Genomic DNA, 16,623 nt, shown 5'->3' on the forward strand with positions numbered 1-16,623 from the left:
TGGAAGCATCAGTATTAGCTATAGCGAGGGCATGGGGAAAGGGATATGAGTTGGAAGAGAAATTAGACTACAAAAATGATGACAGCCAGGCAATGCCAATGAGTTGATGAAACTGACCATAAAAGAAATTTAGGAAGATTAGTCATTGTAGTGGTATGGAAGTTTCCCTTCCCTTCCTTTCATCCTCCTGTGTGTGCGTGTGCATGTGTGTGTAGGCAGTGACTAAGCCCAAAGACTTGCACATATCATGCAAGTACATCCTATCCCTTATTTAAGTCCAAGACCAAATAGTCTCACTCAGCTGCCTCGGCTGCTCTTACACTTGCTATGCATCGCAGCCTGGCCCTGAACTCGTCATCTTTCCCCCTAGCTTCCAGGGTGGCTGGGATTATAGTTATTTACTCTCATACCTGGCATAGTATTCTCATAGTAGTTCATTCTAGATTTATTTCAATTCCCAAATATAAGGAGTAGAGTAGGTGAGGAGTTAAATTTAATCAGGATTAGCCTGTCAACCAAGTATGATGAAGACAAGAGGATTAATGGAGCTTAGATAAAGCAGTAGAAAAACAGACTAGAAGGGAGGTGGTAAAGGAAATAAGAACAAGAGGCTACAACTTTAGACATGCAAATGGTGCACTGGGATTGTGCAGTGCAGTAACTCTGTAAGGGAGCAGAAGATAGAGGAGCTGTAGGTAAGTGAACTGCAGGTCACAGCAGAGGTCACAGAACTACTGGTACTGGGTTGCTCGAGGAGGATTGTGAAGTCAGAAAAGAGGCCAAGTGACGCTGAGACTGTGAACAGTAGCCCCTGTGACAGGCTATGACCATAGGATGCCGACTTACGTGGTGTGAGACGGGAGGAAAATAAGGAACTGAAACAACAGGGAGCTGGATTACTTAGCTGACAGTAAAAATAATTTTTTTTTTAATTGGAAAACTACTTGCTCCCTTGGTTCAATGTCACTCCTATGAGGAGTCCCAACTAAAGTGCCTACTGATTGCCCAGTTGACTTGCCAGGTACTGTTGCCTGGATGGCATGGATTTCAAAACTTGGGAATTTTAGGAAGAAGGTCTAAGGAAGTAAGAAAAAAACCTGAGGATACTATCTTGACTACAAGATAGAAAAATATATCTTCACTTGAAAATGACGAGAGAAATTGCTTAGAATCAAACTAGAAGAAAAAAACCAAACCAGATTTTCATCAAAGAATTTAAGACACATCCAAGGTTTTGTGACAACAAGGTTTCCTTACCTGGTACCGCCCTGCATCCAATACAACCATTTTGGGCGTCACACTGTTGCTGGCCTCATAGTCTTGTAGTGGTACATGAGCTCCAGTGAGCTGGATTCCAAACAGAGTGGCTAGAGAATTACTGATGCAGTACCTTTAAAAATGGAGACAGATCTCACTAGAGCAACTTGATTTGGTTCACTCTAAAAGCACTCAGGTTAAATTTTCCAACAAAGAAAGCATCTCAGGGGTGGAATTCTAATTTGAAGAAAAGTCTAGGGATTGAGAGAGAAGAGATGGAACAGGCAGCATTCAAACCATGAATGCTCTTACTGGCAAGCAATCTCCTAATGACTGGATAACATTTCAGGTTTGCTAGGGTATGGGAATGAGGGGAAGGATCAGTACAATTCTCCAGTGTTTGAAGGCAGAAGTAGAAATCAAACCACCATAATCCTCAGAGCTGAAAAGCATCGGCAGGGACAGTGCTGACAGAGCACCCTGAGACTTGGGCCTGTCATCGTGACTTCAGTTGTCAGCAACTTGATAGGGCCTGAAGTCATATGAGAAGAAAGCCTAGACCCAAGAATTGCCTAGTTACACGTCTGTGGGCACTGTCTTTGTTGCTAATCAACCCAGAGATCGGCTACATACTGTTGGCAACACCAGCCCTAGGCTGTGTAAGAAACCTAATTAAACTGAGCCATTACGTTTAACTAGGCTTCTCCATGGCTCCTGTTTCCTGCTTGAGTTCCTGCCCTGACACCCACTCAATGATGGACTGTGACCTACAAGTGTAATCCAAACAAATTCTTCTTCCTGTAGGTGCTTTCACTCTTTAACAAGAACAATGGCTTACAATTTTAGGACCCCATCACAAGAAAGTGATATCCTTAATGCTAGCAGGGAACTGCCTCTCCTCAAGGGGCCCAAGAAGGAAACACCTCAATAAATACTTCCGAAGAGTCGCCTAAATTGTTCAGTAAGCAATGATGTGGACAGAACAGTAAAAGTAACATTAAAAAAAAAAAAAAACAACCACAAAACCCCTCAAAAACCACCTTTGGTTTTCTTGGACTTTAGAGTAAGGAGGGTGAACAGACGCCCTGGCGGACAGACAACAGCAAGCACCCCAGGCAGAGAGGACTCCCTGCAGAGCACACACAGAACTCCTTCCTATACTTACGCGATTTTCTTGCAAACAGCTAAAGCACAGAAGAGAATATCATTTTCTTCATGCCATTTGCACCTGTACAAGAAAAAGGATTCAATGTACTAATAAGTGGTCGAGGATAGAGTGTGTAATAAAGTCTGGAGTTCTATCCCCAGGACTAACCTAAGTAGCTAAGCCACATTACCTGGTTAAGGTTTTTTATATGCTAGATTTCCAATTCAACTAGCTGAGATATGCTAATAAAAACTGACACTATTACTCAACATTTCTTACATCTGTCACATGTATTTATTGTTTGTGCTTTACTACTGTGCGTATTTAATATGTGGAGTGTGTGCGTATGTGGAGGTCAGAGGGCACCTTGCAGAGTTGGTTCTCTTCCTCTGCCACATGGGTTTCCAGGATCAAACTGACGGGCAAGCACCTTTACCCACTTAGCTATCTCAGTGCTCCTCAAAGATTAATTTCATACAGATATTAGAGTAGAGTTGTATGTTACCTCTTCCAGTGAAAATTCTTAATGTGAAAACTAGACATAATCATACAATTAAATTTTACCTTAAAATGAGGGTTATAGAGGCATTAACTAAAGTTAACACAGTCACTAAACATGGACTGCACACATGTTGCCAATGATCTAGGCATGAAGGACACAGAACTGAATGAAGTCATCTCAGAGCACTTTCTTTGTAGTGGTAAATGAGTATCAAAAGACATATAGGCATACTTAAAGAAAAGTTCTAAAGAACTATGGCATTGATGTGAAGCAGTAGCAACAGTATGGAAGGGAGTGACCTTGAAAAAGTGATGGTTGAATGGAGACAAGAGAAAACATTAGAGAGGAAATGACCAAAGTCAGACAAATGATTTAATCCAGAACTACAAACACAGAAACGATATACTTGTGTTTTCCTACCAAGTACCATCTACTAAGACTCAGAACAGTATTACTAGCAATACAAAGCTTGCTTAAACTTAACAAGAATCTTCATTGCAAACCATAAAAAGTGCTTTTCATTAACTATAAAGTTATTTGTGCCAAGTGACAGTTAACTGTAGATCTAAAATCAATCTAACACCCCACCCCTGGTATTTCCAAAGACTAGTGATACAATAAATGTGAGTCATAAAGCTCTAAATTAGAGATGTAAGAACCAATATTGTAGATAGCCATATAGAATTACTAAGTGTTAGTGTTGGTTATTAGTTTTGCTCCTTGTCTAGATTTCAAGTAACAAAGACCTACCCAGATACATGCATTCTCTACAGGTCAGATCTGAGATACACCCAAGGGGTGGGAGAAATGCCTACAGTTAGGAGCAAAATGCTCTTCCAGAGAACAAGCTCAGCTTCTGGCTCTCATGTCAGACAGCTTACAACTGCCTAAAATTCCATCTCCAGGGGGTTCTGAAGCCCTCTGTACAAGCACCCATGTGCACAAACCCACACACAGACACATAATGAAAAAATAACAAGTCAACGTTAAATAATATATTCAAGTATTAAACAATATACAAAAACTTAAAATCTCAAACCTCCAAACGAAAATGTTTCTAAATTTATGGCTACCCTACTGTCTTAGTCAGGGTTTCTATTCCTGCATCATGACCAAGAAGCAAGTTGGGAAGGAAAGGGTTTATTTAGCTTATACCTTCAAACCACTGTTCATCACTAAAGGAACTCAGGACTGCAACTCAAGCAAGCCAGTAAGTAACATCCCTCCATGGCCTCTGCATCAGCTCCTGCTTCCTGCCTTGCTTGAGTTCCAGTCCTGACTTCCTTTGGTGATGAACAGCAGTGTGGAAAAGTAAGATGGATAAACCCTTTCCTCCCCAACTTGCTTCTTGGTCATGATGTTTGTGCAGGCATAGAAACCTGACTAAGACACCTACTTAAAGTGGTGCTGTTTAATCTATTTATACTCACTTATTAATCTTTTTCCACTAAACCATAATAAAACTTCTAAAAACTTGAGTATCTTGGAGTTAAAAGAAAAAGTACCCAGTACTACTGCCATCAGAAATCAGATCTGGTTTGTTATTTAAAAAAAAAATGTTAATTATGTGTGTACCTATGTAAGGGAGTGTAGGTGCTTATGGAGCACAGAGGGTAGACTCTCTGGGATTACAGTTATAGGTAGTGTGAGGTGCCCAACATGGGTTCTGGGAACTGAACTCTGATCCTCTGGAAGAGCACTATACTCCATCTCTAGCCCCTCGTACACTGGTTTCAATTTACCTACTGTGTATTTTTCAAGCTCCTGATGCTGCCTCACCCACATATACACAGCATAAAGTTATTTACACCTCTTCTTATTCCATAAAGTCCTGATGACTTCTTCTGCCCCTATGTCAGAATATACTCTTCCTTCCAAGGGAAACTACTGTCAGAATTCACATCATCCTACAGTTCTCTATGGCCTAGTGAGACTCACTCACTGGCCTTACAGTCCGTGTACATCCTTAGTCCAGAATCACTGCTGAGCCTGCTTTCTAATGGAAATGTCCTCTATTTAGCCTGTATCACTGCCCACAGAAATTCTGTTTAAAAAAAAAAATCAGATAAAACACCCCATAAAGTATTCACGGTTTTAAAACCCTTACAGTGACGTAATTTGAAATCAACTTTGTCTCTAGTCTGATCAAACATCATTCTTTGAACGCTTTTTAAGGTTTCTTAGAAGTCCCTTTATGTAAGAGTCTAGTATGTTCACATATCTCACTGCTGTTATTGGAAAGGAGACTGAGGTTAAAAATTATGTCACGCTTGACCATATTACTCACAGAACCTAGGGTCTCATGTATTATACAAGATCTGCTCAAATTTTTATTAAATAAAGAAAGCTTATTTAATTGAACTAAGGATGAAATTCTAAAGTGATGTCACACTATAAAATCTCATTTCTTAAAACTACTATTGCCAAGGCTTTAAGCTGGAGAATTAAATACATGCATACATTTATTTCTTGTCCCCAAAGTCATTTGAAAACCACAGTCAACTAGATCCACACAGCAAAGAAAAACAATAGCTTCTATATAACAGCTTAACAACAGTATAGGAATAAATGAGGAATGGTGTCTCAAGTCACTGCCTTTGTGACCCGCAGAGTAGGCAGGGAAAGAGCTACCTAAAGATCTGCCTATCAGAACTTTCCATAGCATACATGTACACAGACAAATAAACTAAGAAAGGGATGCTGGAGGTTAGGAGGCTGAATTTCTGTTCAAAGATCTGTCATTCTCTAACACCATGCAAGGGAATAAGCTGACTGCTCTTAAATTTAGGATTCTGCTTCCAACTTACCAAACCCCTTTGTTGGTTTCCCCTTCTGCAAAGCCTGACTAGTTGGTAGTTCTCACTAAACAAAATGGGCCGTTTACTTGGTTTTGAAGCCTCATTTCTAAATATAAACATAACTAAGGAGAACCAGATATTCAAAGAAAGTCTGCAGCACCAAAAATGCCATAGAACTTACATTCCCAAACAATGAGATAAACCAAGGAACAAAAGTGAAGAAACAGCTGATGGTGGACTGTGAAGTTAGTTACTGCATGTAACACGGTTTCACTCTTCACCTTCCCAGTCTCCATCACGGACACTGACATGACTCATTTGTGTAACATAGCAACTGTAGGCTGAGGTGCTGACATATCCAAACCCACAGCGCTGCCCAAGCTTTATTATAGTAATGGCAGAGCTATTAATAAAGGTTCTGCACTGAGTCTTCTTGCTCAGACCCTGTAAGTGATCTCATCTACACTGTGGGCTCATCAGATGCTTCACCAGGCTCCCAGAATATTCTAAACTCGGCTCTTCATGCTTTGTCATTCAGTTTCCATTTTCTCTCCCTAGATTGTAAGCAAGGTCTACTGCTTGTTACTAATCTAAAACCACTTATTCCTGTCTCTACTGTCACCATCCTTGTCCCATATCATCTAATGCCAGCTCATCCAATACTCATAGGCTCCACACTTCCTTCTTATCTCCTTTCAATGCATCTGTAAAAGCCTTAGAGAGCCAATCAGTTTTCTTTCATACTTGGTAAATTACTGTTTCTAATGAGGCTCTCTTCGTTTATTCTTCCTTCTGCTTCATCGCTTACTTTCATATTACAATTAAATAGGCTCTCTTCATTTATTTTTCCTTCTGCTTCATCTCTTACTTTCATATTACAATTAAATAGTTCTCTTGACCGTTCACTTTATAGTCTCCCTTTCCACACTTATCAGTTGATTTCTTTAGCATTTATTACAACTAAAATGTTAATTTTCTTAAAATTACCTATTGCATGTATCTTTCCTATGTTGGCTTCAGGAAGGTAGAGGTACATGACTTTTGCTATGTGCAAGAAAGATATGCAGTAAATTTTGTTTTGTTTTGATGGGGTTCTGGCTGGCCTGAACTCCCTATATAGATTAGGATAGCTGTGCACTTGTAACAATCCTCCTGCCTCTGACTCTGCTTGCTGGGGTTAGAAGTTTGTGTCACTATGTCTGAGTCAGTATTTGCTGATTAAATAATGGCTATGCTGCAGGCCACAGACTTTGTATGTTAACCCAAAGACGATTTGACAAGAAACATTAGAATAAGACAGTTATTAAAATTTAAACATTTGAGCCTCTAAAATAGTATGCCCCTTACTACCTTACTAATTACTAAATTGGGTTAATTTAAAACGTACTCATTTTTCCTAGACTTTAAGATAATGTGTTATCAGCCACTGACTACTAACTCTTTTAGTAGGAACTTTAGAGCAGTGTTTAAAATCAGTCCTCTTGACCTACATTAGCAGTTTATAACTAGCTTCTATAGTTTATTAAGCTCTAAACTCCATCAAAATCTTACTACTTTTGAAGTGCTCAGTGACAGGTATAGGCACATGGTTACAGCTTCCTCACTAAGCTGGCTGTGGTACAATGTCATTAGTTTCTCTGAACCAACCCTATAGCACAGGCCTCCTCCAAAACTGTCTTACAGTAAAGCTACTTTAAATATTGTTCAGCCTGTATTTACTAACTGAACTTATCATTGTATTTCTTCTATTATAAAGACTATAACTTCTTGTATCCCAGGTCTCTCAGAGACCAGTCTGTACAGGAGAGTGCACGGGCTGCTTTAGAAACAACAGAACTTCTTGGACAGGGTCCCTTCAGGCCTTCATCTTCAGCCAGGAGGTGGAGCTGAGTTCCAGACCTCTGTGTACCTTCCCTGCTTGTCTGCAGAGAGTGCTCTGACCACTGGAACTCAGGAGAGAGTTGGACTCCCAGGAGTGCTGACAGAGGCTAACAGAATCACAGGAGGAACAAGCTCCAGCCAGAGACAGCTAGAACATCTAATACCAGAGATTACCAAATGGCAAATGGAAAGTGTAAGAATCTTACTAACAGAAACCAAGACCACTTGGTATCATCGGAACCCAGTACTCCCATCACAGCAAGTCCTGGATACCACAACACACCTGAAATGCAAGATTTGGATTTAAAATCCTATCTCATGATACTGGTAGAGGATTTTAAGAAGTGCATTAATAACTCACTTAAAGAAATAAAGGAGAACACTGCTAAACAGGTAGAAGTACTTAAAGAGGAAGCAAAAAAATCCCTTAAAGAATTACAGGAAAACACTGCTAAACAGGTGATGGAATTGAACAAAACCATCCAGGATCTAAAAATGGAAGTAGAAACAATAAAGAAAACCCAAAGGGAGACAACTCTGGAGATAGAAACCCTAGGAAAGAAATCAGGACCATAGATGTAAGCATCATCAACAGAATACAAGAGATAGAAGAGAGAATCTCAGGTGCAGAAGATTCCATAGAAAACATGGACAAAACAATCAAAGAAAATGCAAAATGCAAAAAAGATCCTAACCCAAAGCATCCAGGAAATCCAGGACACAATGAGAAGACCAAACCTAAGGATAATAGGTATACACGAGAAGGAAGATTTCCATCTTAAAGGGCCAGGAAATATCTTCAACAATTTTATAGAAGAAAACTCCCCCAATCTAAAGAAAGAGATGCCCATGAACACATAAGAAGCCTACAGAACTTCAAATAGTTTGGACCAGAAAAGAAATTCCTCCTGTCACATAATAATCAAAATACCAAATGCACAAAACAAAGAAAGAATATTAAAAGCAGTAAGGGAAAAAGTCAAGTAAGATATAAAGGCAGACCTATCAGAATTACACCTGACTTCTCCCCAGAGACTATGAAAGCCAGAAGATCCTGGGCAGATGTCATACAGATCCTAAGAGAACAAAAATGCCAGCCCAGTCTGCTATACCCAGCAAAACTCTCAATTACCATAAATGGAGAAACCAAAGTATTCCATGACAAAACCAAATGCACACAATATCTTTCCACGAATCCAGCCCTTCAAAGGATAATTAATGGAAAACTCCAACACAAGGAGGGAAACCACACCCTAGAAAAAGCAAAAAAGTAATCTTTCAACAAACATAAAAGAAGGCAGCCACAAGAACAGAATCCCAACTCTAACAACAAAAATAACAGGAAGCAACAATGACTTTTCCTTAATATCTCTTAATATCAATGGACTCAATTCCCTAATAAAAAGACATAGACTAACAGACTGGTTATGTAAACAGGACCCAACATTTTGCTGCATACAGGAAGCCCACCTCAGTGACAAAGACAGACACTACCTCAGAGTAAAAGGCTGGAAAACAATTTTCCAAGCAAATGGTCCCAAGAAACAAGCATGAGTAGCCATTCTAATACCAAATAAATTCGACTTCTAACCCAAAGTTATCAAAAACGATAAGGAGGGGCACTTCATACCCATCAAAGGTAAAATTTACCAAGATGAACTCTCAATTCTGAACATTTATGCTCCAAATGCAAGTGCATCCACATTCATTAAAGAAACTTTACTAATGCTCAAAACACACATAGCACCACACACAATAATAGTGGGAGACTTCAACATCCCACTCTCGTCAATGACAGATCATGGAAACAGAAACTGAACAGAGACACAGTGAAACTAACAGAAGTTATGAAACAAATGGATTTAACAGATACAATTTGCAAAACACATGAAACTCAAGAAGGAGGAAGACCAAAATGTGATTACTTTGTTCCTTCTTAGAATGGGGAACATAATACCCATGGAAGGAGTTACAGAGACAAAGTTTGGAGCTGAGATGGAAGGAAGGACCAGAGACTGCCCCACCTGGGGATCCATCCCATAAACTTTATGCCACTATTGCATATGCCAGCAAGATTTTGCTGACAGGATCCTGATATGGCTATCTCTTGTGAGGCTATGCCAGTGCCTGGCAAATACAGAAGTGGATGCTCACAGTCAGCTATTGGATGGAACACAGGGCCCCCCAATGAAGGAGCTAGAGAAAGTACCCAAAGAGCTGAAGGGGTCTGCAACCCTATAGGTGGAACAACAATATGAACTAACCAGTACCCCCTAGAGCTCGTGTCTCTAGCTGCATATGTAGCAGAGGATGGTCTAGCTGGCCATCAATGGGATTAGAGGCCCTTGGTCTTGCAAAGATTATATGCCCCAGTACAGGGGAATGCCAGGGCCAGGAAGTGGGAGTGAGTGGGTTGGGAAGCAGGGCAGGGGGAGAGTATAGGGGGCTTTCAGGATAGCATTTGAAATGTAAATGAAGAAAATATCTTTAAAAAAAAAAAAGAAAAGAAAAGAAAGCTATAAATAAACCAAAAATAAAAAAATCCCAAAGAGTATAACTGATGCTGGAATTCATCTTACACAGAGAGATAGTATATAGTTGCTATTAAGGTATATGAAATAATTACCATGGTCTAAGCTTATATATTTAATATTTTGAAAAAAATTTGTATTTTGGCCAGTATTTAAGAGTTTAAAAAATAGTTTGTCTCTGAAAACTTTTTATTGATCTCTTCTGGTAAGGTAAAAAGGCCAGAACAGAAATATGCACCAAAGGTCAGCTGTTTGGAAAAAAAATCCCAGATAACATTGGGAATCTTATTAAAATAAAGTGCTATTTTACCAGTATTTTAAGTGGCACAGAGGGTAATACTGAAAACAAACATAGACACCAAATACTTCTGGATGTAGTTTTAGAAATACTTTGGCCAGTAACTGAAGTAACTGTATTGAGCCCATCCTAACATCGCGTACAACATTTTACAGATCAATAACAACAACTATGACAAAAAACAGCAAATAAGATTCTACACTAACAGTATAGAGGATGGAACACTAAAAACCCTATTATAAAGAGAAAACTTTTTATTGCAATGGAGAAATTTATCTGTCTCATTTCAAGTCTTTATCTCATTTGTGGAGTTCAGAAAAGGCTGTAGGGAAGAGAGAAGAAGGAAAGAGGAGTACCTGAGACTAAATTTAAATCATCCCCAGAAAGAGGAAGACCCTTCTAGATAAAAACTGACCTAGAGACTTGGAAGAGCAAAGCCCTTGTACGTTAAGAAAGCATCGGTGTAGGAGGGCCCTTAGGCGCTGAATCATCAATGGTAAGAAGGAGCCCAAGGAATCCATGTAAGATCCTGTGCAACCAAATAAACATGGAAACTCAGCCACCTCCCACAGTCATTGGTTAGTGAGCCTGTATGTTGGTTGCTACACTGACAGAAGAGGGAGCTCTTGAACTGAACTTGCATTCTGTCAAAACATCTACCCAACAGACAAAAGAGACAGCAGGCCTCATCCACAGAAAGACATCAGAACATAAAGAAAATAAGAAAACACTTGTAACTTCCAAAAAACCACGAAAATTCGAACATTCCACATGGAATTAAGTGTTCTCACACAAGCACCTGAGGACGTGGAAACATACTCTGAATAAGAAAAATTCAGAACTATAAACAATTTTTAAAATGAGAAATAGAGTTGACTAGACTCAGAAATCAGAACAGGAAAAAAAAGTCCTAAGTAGATTACAAACTGCCCAAAGAAACAGAGATTCATCTTGACAGAGAAACTAGAAACCAGAAAACTGCTATGAGAATAAACGACTAAAGAGTAAAAAGAGAAAGTAACTAAAGTGGAAGGTACTATAGTATATTGGATTCCTTAACAGAAATTAAGAGTGGAAGAAAAATTTCTACCTGAGAAAAAGCTCTAAAAACAGATGCCAATTTTTGCATACTGAAATGGTTTATTGGACGCCTCATAAAATGGACCTTAAATAACAAGCCAAGAGTCTTTAAAGTCTCTAAGCTAAAAAACCTATATAGCTAAAGCTAAGAAAATGATAAGCTTTGCAAAAGGAATATACAACATAATGGAGTTATATTTTCTTAGGAATTCATGGACACAAAGTGTGACTGTGGAAATCGTAACCATGCCAAAAAAAAAAAAAAAAAAAAAAAACCCAAAAAACCAAACTAGGAAATACCTTTTAAGTTTCCCTTCAACATACACAAAGATTCACCAAACTTTTTAATGTACAGATTCCTTTAAAAGCAAACAGCTTAATGGGCACATAGTAAAAACACTAGTCCTATTAGATAGTCTATCAAGAAGATAAAGAGTTAACTAAGAGTAAGAAAATCTGCAGACAAGGTACCACATGTGTCTACTCTCAGCACTCAAGAGGACAGTGAGGCAGAATAACCATCGTGAACAAGCAACAAGCACAGTCATTGTGGCTAAGTTCCTGCCGAGGCCCAAGTGCCACCAAAGGTCCTCAGCTTAGTGGTTCCTCAGAGGTGATAGATTTATCTAGGAAGCAAGGTATAGGGTGTGGTGGTGCATACCTATAATTCCAGCACTTGGAGGCAGAGGCAGGTGGATCTCAAGTTTAAGGACAGCCTGATCTAAAAACAAGTACAGGACAGTATGATTTACATAGTGAGACCTTATGTTAAAAAGGAGGAAGGTGAGTGGGAGGCCTTCAGGTAGTTGAGGCTAATGTGTGTCTGCTTAAACAACTGCTTAACACCAGTCCCCTCCTCTTTAACTTCCCAGTGTTGAGTAGTGCAGTTTGCGTTACCACACACACTCCTACTGCAAGACACTGCATGAATGATCAGAAAAGAAAGGGGCCAACTGATCATGGACTTGAGCTAAACCATCCCTTTCTTTGTGTGGGCTGATTATCTTGGGTGTTAATTACAGTAACAGAAAACTGACTAGCCAACCAATCAGTGTAGATCTTGTGGATAGATTCAAATCCTACAACCCCAAAGAGGATATTCTCATGTGTTCACAGGACAGTTTGTAAAATTGATTATATACTGTTATCAAAAAAACTATAACCATAAATTACCATAGTTTTTTTTTATATAACAATCAACATAGTTTGGTCTTAATGCAAAGATTTGTAATTTATGAAAAGAAACAGAATCCAGAAAGGCCTTTAATCTACTCATTTAAAAGGTATACATTTACTTTATTGGATTTATTAGAGAATGAATATTCAAAATGACATTTCATAATCTGTAGGATGTCACAAAAGCACTAAAAGTTTGGAAATAAAAATTTTGAGGTTTCCTTCCTTGCAGACATCTCAAAACACTTAAAAATCTTTTTCACTCTATATAGTCCCCCCAAAATATACAAATACTGTTAGAATTATGATGCTTAATTAAATCAGTTTCCATGGAAGAAGTAAAATTGACAAAGGAACTGCCCCCCTCATCAGTGTACCAATATTAGACCTACAAACCTGTGTGACAAACATGACACAACTCTACATTTTATTTAGAGTCAGTTCTCCCCAGCCAAGTTAATTTCTAAACCTTTGTAGGGTTTCAGATACATGAGTGACACTTTTGAATATGCATGGTGAGAAAAATGCTAGTACTTTATACATTCAAAGGCTAATTAAGCCAACAAAATGGAGGTAGGAACAACATGGGATAGAAACAAGCAGTTCTGTGAAGGGGTGAAAGAAATAACCCCAGTAACTTTGAGAAAATGCCTGTGATGCTATTCCTCAGACTAAAGTCGACCAGAAGTGAGTTCTGAACTGCCATGGTTCCACCAACATTGAAAACTTCTGTTAAAGCCTCTCAAGACTCAAACAGTAAGACATATAAACTGAACAGATTTCTCATTCTCAGCAGCTTCTGCACTGAAAGGAACAGGGCTAGCAGACAAACCACTAATCCAAGGGATGACTGAAGCAATGAAAGACGAAGCTGGAATGCACTAGAAAGGAAACAGCACGCAAGCAACCGAGCAGATGCTGTGAAGGGACACAGAGACCGCTGCCTGAAGGAGCCCCTTCAGGCCCCATATGCTATTAGAGCTTAATAAACAAGCCCTGATACAGAGTACAACTCACTGAATAAAACCACACAAGCCTATACTCACATGAAGTAAAAACTGAAGAAAAGCCTTTGTTTGTTTGTTTGTTTGGTTGGTTGGTTGGTTTTTCGAGACAGGGTTTCTCTGTGTAGCCCTGGCTGTCCTGGAACTCACTTTGTAGACCAAGCTGGCCTCAAACTCAGAAATCCACCTGCCTCTGCCTCTGCCTCCTGAGTGCTGAGATCAAAGGCATGTGCCACCACGCCTGGCACAAAAGCCTTTATTATAGAATTCTAACTAAGAAATGCTGAAAGGACAAGGAAAGATCACTACTTCACAAGCATGGGAGGAACCCTTTCAACTAAATCATCACTGGATGCCAGAACTAGTATTTGTCAATTTAAGGAATTTCATTATCTGCAAAAATACTTTAAATTACTTTGGTTTGGAGACTGAACCTAGGGCCTTATATTAGCTAGGTAGCACTCTACTGCTGAGCTCATGTGAACCAATTATGAGGTTGGTACATGAAAGTGACTGATCAAAGGGGACTTCAACAGATCTAAGGCAACTAGGTTGTCAATCAGGAATGGGACAAACTGACATATCGACAAGTGTGTGACATGTGGAGAAGATATAACATTTTTTTTTTGGTGGTATTCCTCCTAAAATGTGTAACCTTAACTTAGTCATGAGGAAACATAAGCCAAGTCAAACTGAGAAACATTTTATAAAATAAGTGGACTTCGAGTGTTAGGCCTCCTTGGGCTCAAACTCAACAGATAGTCCCATGGTCCCCAGAGGACTGTCCACTCTCCAGGATCAGTGGGAGAGTTGGGTTCTGATGATGCCAAGTAACCTTGGTTTCTGTTGCTTCTGTTCTTATACTTGCCTCCCGCCATCTGATTATCTCAAGTGCTCCCTGCCCTTGATATATCTGATTAGAGCCTGTCCTTCCTGAAATCGCTGTTGAGACAGAACTCCTCAGAGTCCAGTTTCTCTGGGAACCTCCTGCACACCCAGGATCTTAGGATCACTGGTGAGTGGAACACTACATCTCTTCCAACAGAACTGGGAGTGTCTGGAGACAGTAGGAGCAGGGACACAGGAGCCCCACCCGATCAGTGGTTTGGGTTCCTTCCTTCAGCACTGGTCTACCTTGGTTTCGAACTTAGCAGACAGCCCCAAGGTCCCCAGAGGAGGTACCACATCCAGGCACTCTAACATGCCCAGGATCTTAGGATCCCAGGAACTTAGTCACACCAGGATCTCAGGGTCTCAGAGGAAGCTTGACTGCCAAGAATTCTGACACACCCAAGATCTCAGAATCACAGGGTCCCAGAATCAGGAGGCAAAAACACATGATCATCTCATTAGATGCTGAGAAAGCATTTGACAAAATCCAACACCCGTTCATGATAAAAGTTTTGGAAAGATCAGGAATTCAAGGCCCATACCTAAGCATAATAAAAGCAATATACAGCAAAAATCAAACTAAATGGAGAGAAACTTGAAGCAATCCCACTAAAATCAGGGACTAGGCAGGGCTGCTCATTCTCTCCCTACCTACTCAATATAGTGGTTGAAGTCCTAGCCAGAGCAATTAGACAACAAAAGGAGATCAAAGGGATACAAATTGGAAAAGATGAAGTCAAAATATCACATTTTTCAGATGATATGATAGTATACTTAAGTGACCCCAAAAATTCCACCAGAGAATTCCTAAACCTGATAAACAGTTTTACTGAAGTAGCTGGAAATAAAATTAATTCAAACAAATCAGTAGCCTTCCTCTACTCAAAGGATAAACAGGCTGAGAATGAAATTAGGGAAACAACACCCTTCACAATAGTCACAAATAATACAAAATAACTTGGTGTGAATCTAACTAAGGAAGTGAAAGATCTGTATGATAAGAACTTCAAATCTCTGAAGAAAGAAATTAAAGAAGATCTCAGAAGATGGAAAGATCTCCCATGCTCATGGAATGGCAAGATTAATATAGTAAAAATGATCATCTTGCTAAAAGCTATCTACCTAGTCAATGAAATCCCCAGCAAAATTTCAACTCAATTCTTCATAGATTTAGAAAGAGCAATTTCCAAATTCATCTGGAATAACAAAAAACTCAGGATAGTGAAAACTATTCTCAAAAATAAAAGAACCTCTTGGGGAATCACCATCCCTGACCTCAAGCTGTACTACAGAGCAATTGTAATAAAAACTGCATGGTATTGGTACAGTGACAGGAAGGTAGGTCAATGGAATAGAATTGAAGACCCAGAAATGAACCCACACACCTATGGTCACTTGATCTTTGACAAAGGAGCTAAAACCATCCAGTGGAAAAAAAAAGAGAGCTTTTTCAACAAATGGTGCTGGCTCAACTGTGGTTAGCATGTAGAAGGAGGCAAACCAACCCATTCGTATCTCCTTGTACAAAGCTCAAGTCCAAGTGGATCAGGGACCTTCACATAAAACCAGATACACTGAAAGTTATAAAAGAGAAAATGGGGAAGAGCCTCGGACATATGGGCACAGGGGAAAAATTCCTGAACAGAACACCAATGGCTTGTGATGTAAGATCAAGAATCGACAAATGGGACCTCATAAAATTGCAAAGCTTCTATAAGACAAAGGACACTGTCAAGAAGACAAAAAGGCCACCAACAGATTGGGAAAAGATCTTCACCAATCTTACACCTGATAGAGGGCTAATATCCAATATATACAAAGAACTCAAGAAGATAGACTCCAGAGAAACAAATTACCCTATTAAAAATGGGGTACAGCTGTATCTGGGTCCTTTCAGCAAAATCTTGCTAGTGTATGCAATGGTGTCAGCGTTTGGAAGCTGATTATGGGATGGATCCCCGGATATGGCCATCTCTAGATGATCCATCCTTTCGTCTCAGCTCTAAACTTTGTCTCTGTAACTCCTTCCATGGATGTTTTGTTCCAAATTCTAAGAAG

General features: G+C 39.5%; 1 protein-coding gene across 1 annotated transcript in view; it reads right to left on the minus strand.

Moving 5' to 3' along the window:
- Mael (maelstrom spermatogenic transposon silencer) overlaps positions 1 to 16,623 on the minus strand; it is a 34,510-nt gene that overhangs the window by 1,868 nt on the left and 16,019 nt on the right. The window contains exons 9-10 of the mRNA XM_021166086.1: positions 2,423 to 2,485; positions 1,258 to 1,390 (exon numbers count right to left, since the gene is read on the minus strand). Coding sequence (XP_021021745.1) covers positions 1,258 to 1,390; positions 2,423 to 2,485 — 196 coding nt within the window. The remainder of the gene's footprint in view (positions 1 to 1,257; positions 1,391 to 2,422; positions 2,486 to 16,623) is intronic.

The sequence above is a fragment of the Mus caroli genome, chromosome 1 (genome assembly GCF_900094665.2).
Source record: "Mus caroli chromosome 1, CAROLI_EIJ_v1.1, whole genome shotgun sequence".
Classification (NCBI taxonomy): Eukaryota; Metazoa; Chordata; class Mammalia; order Rodentia; family Muridae; genus Mus; species Mus caroli.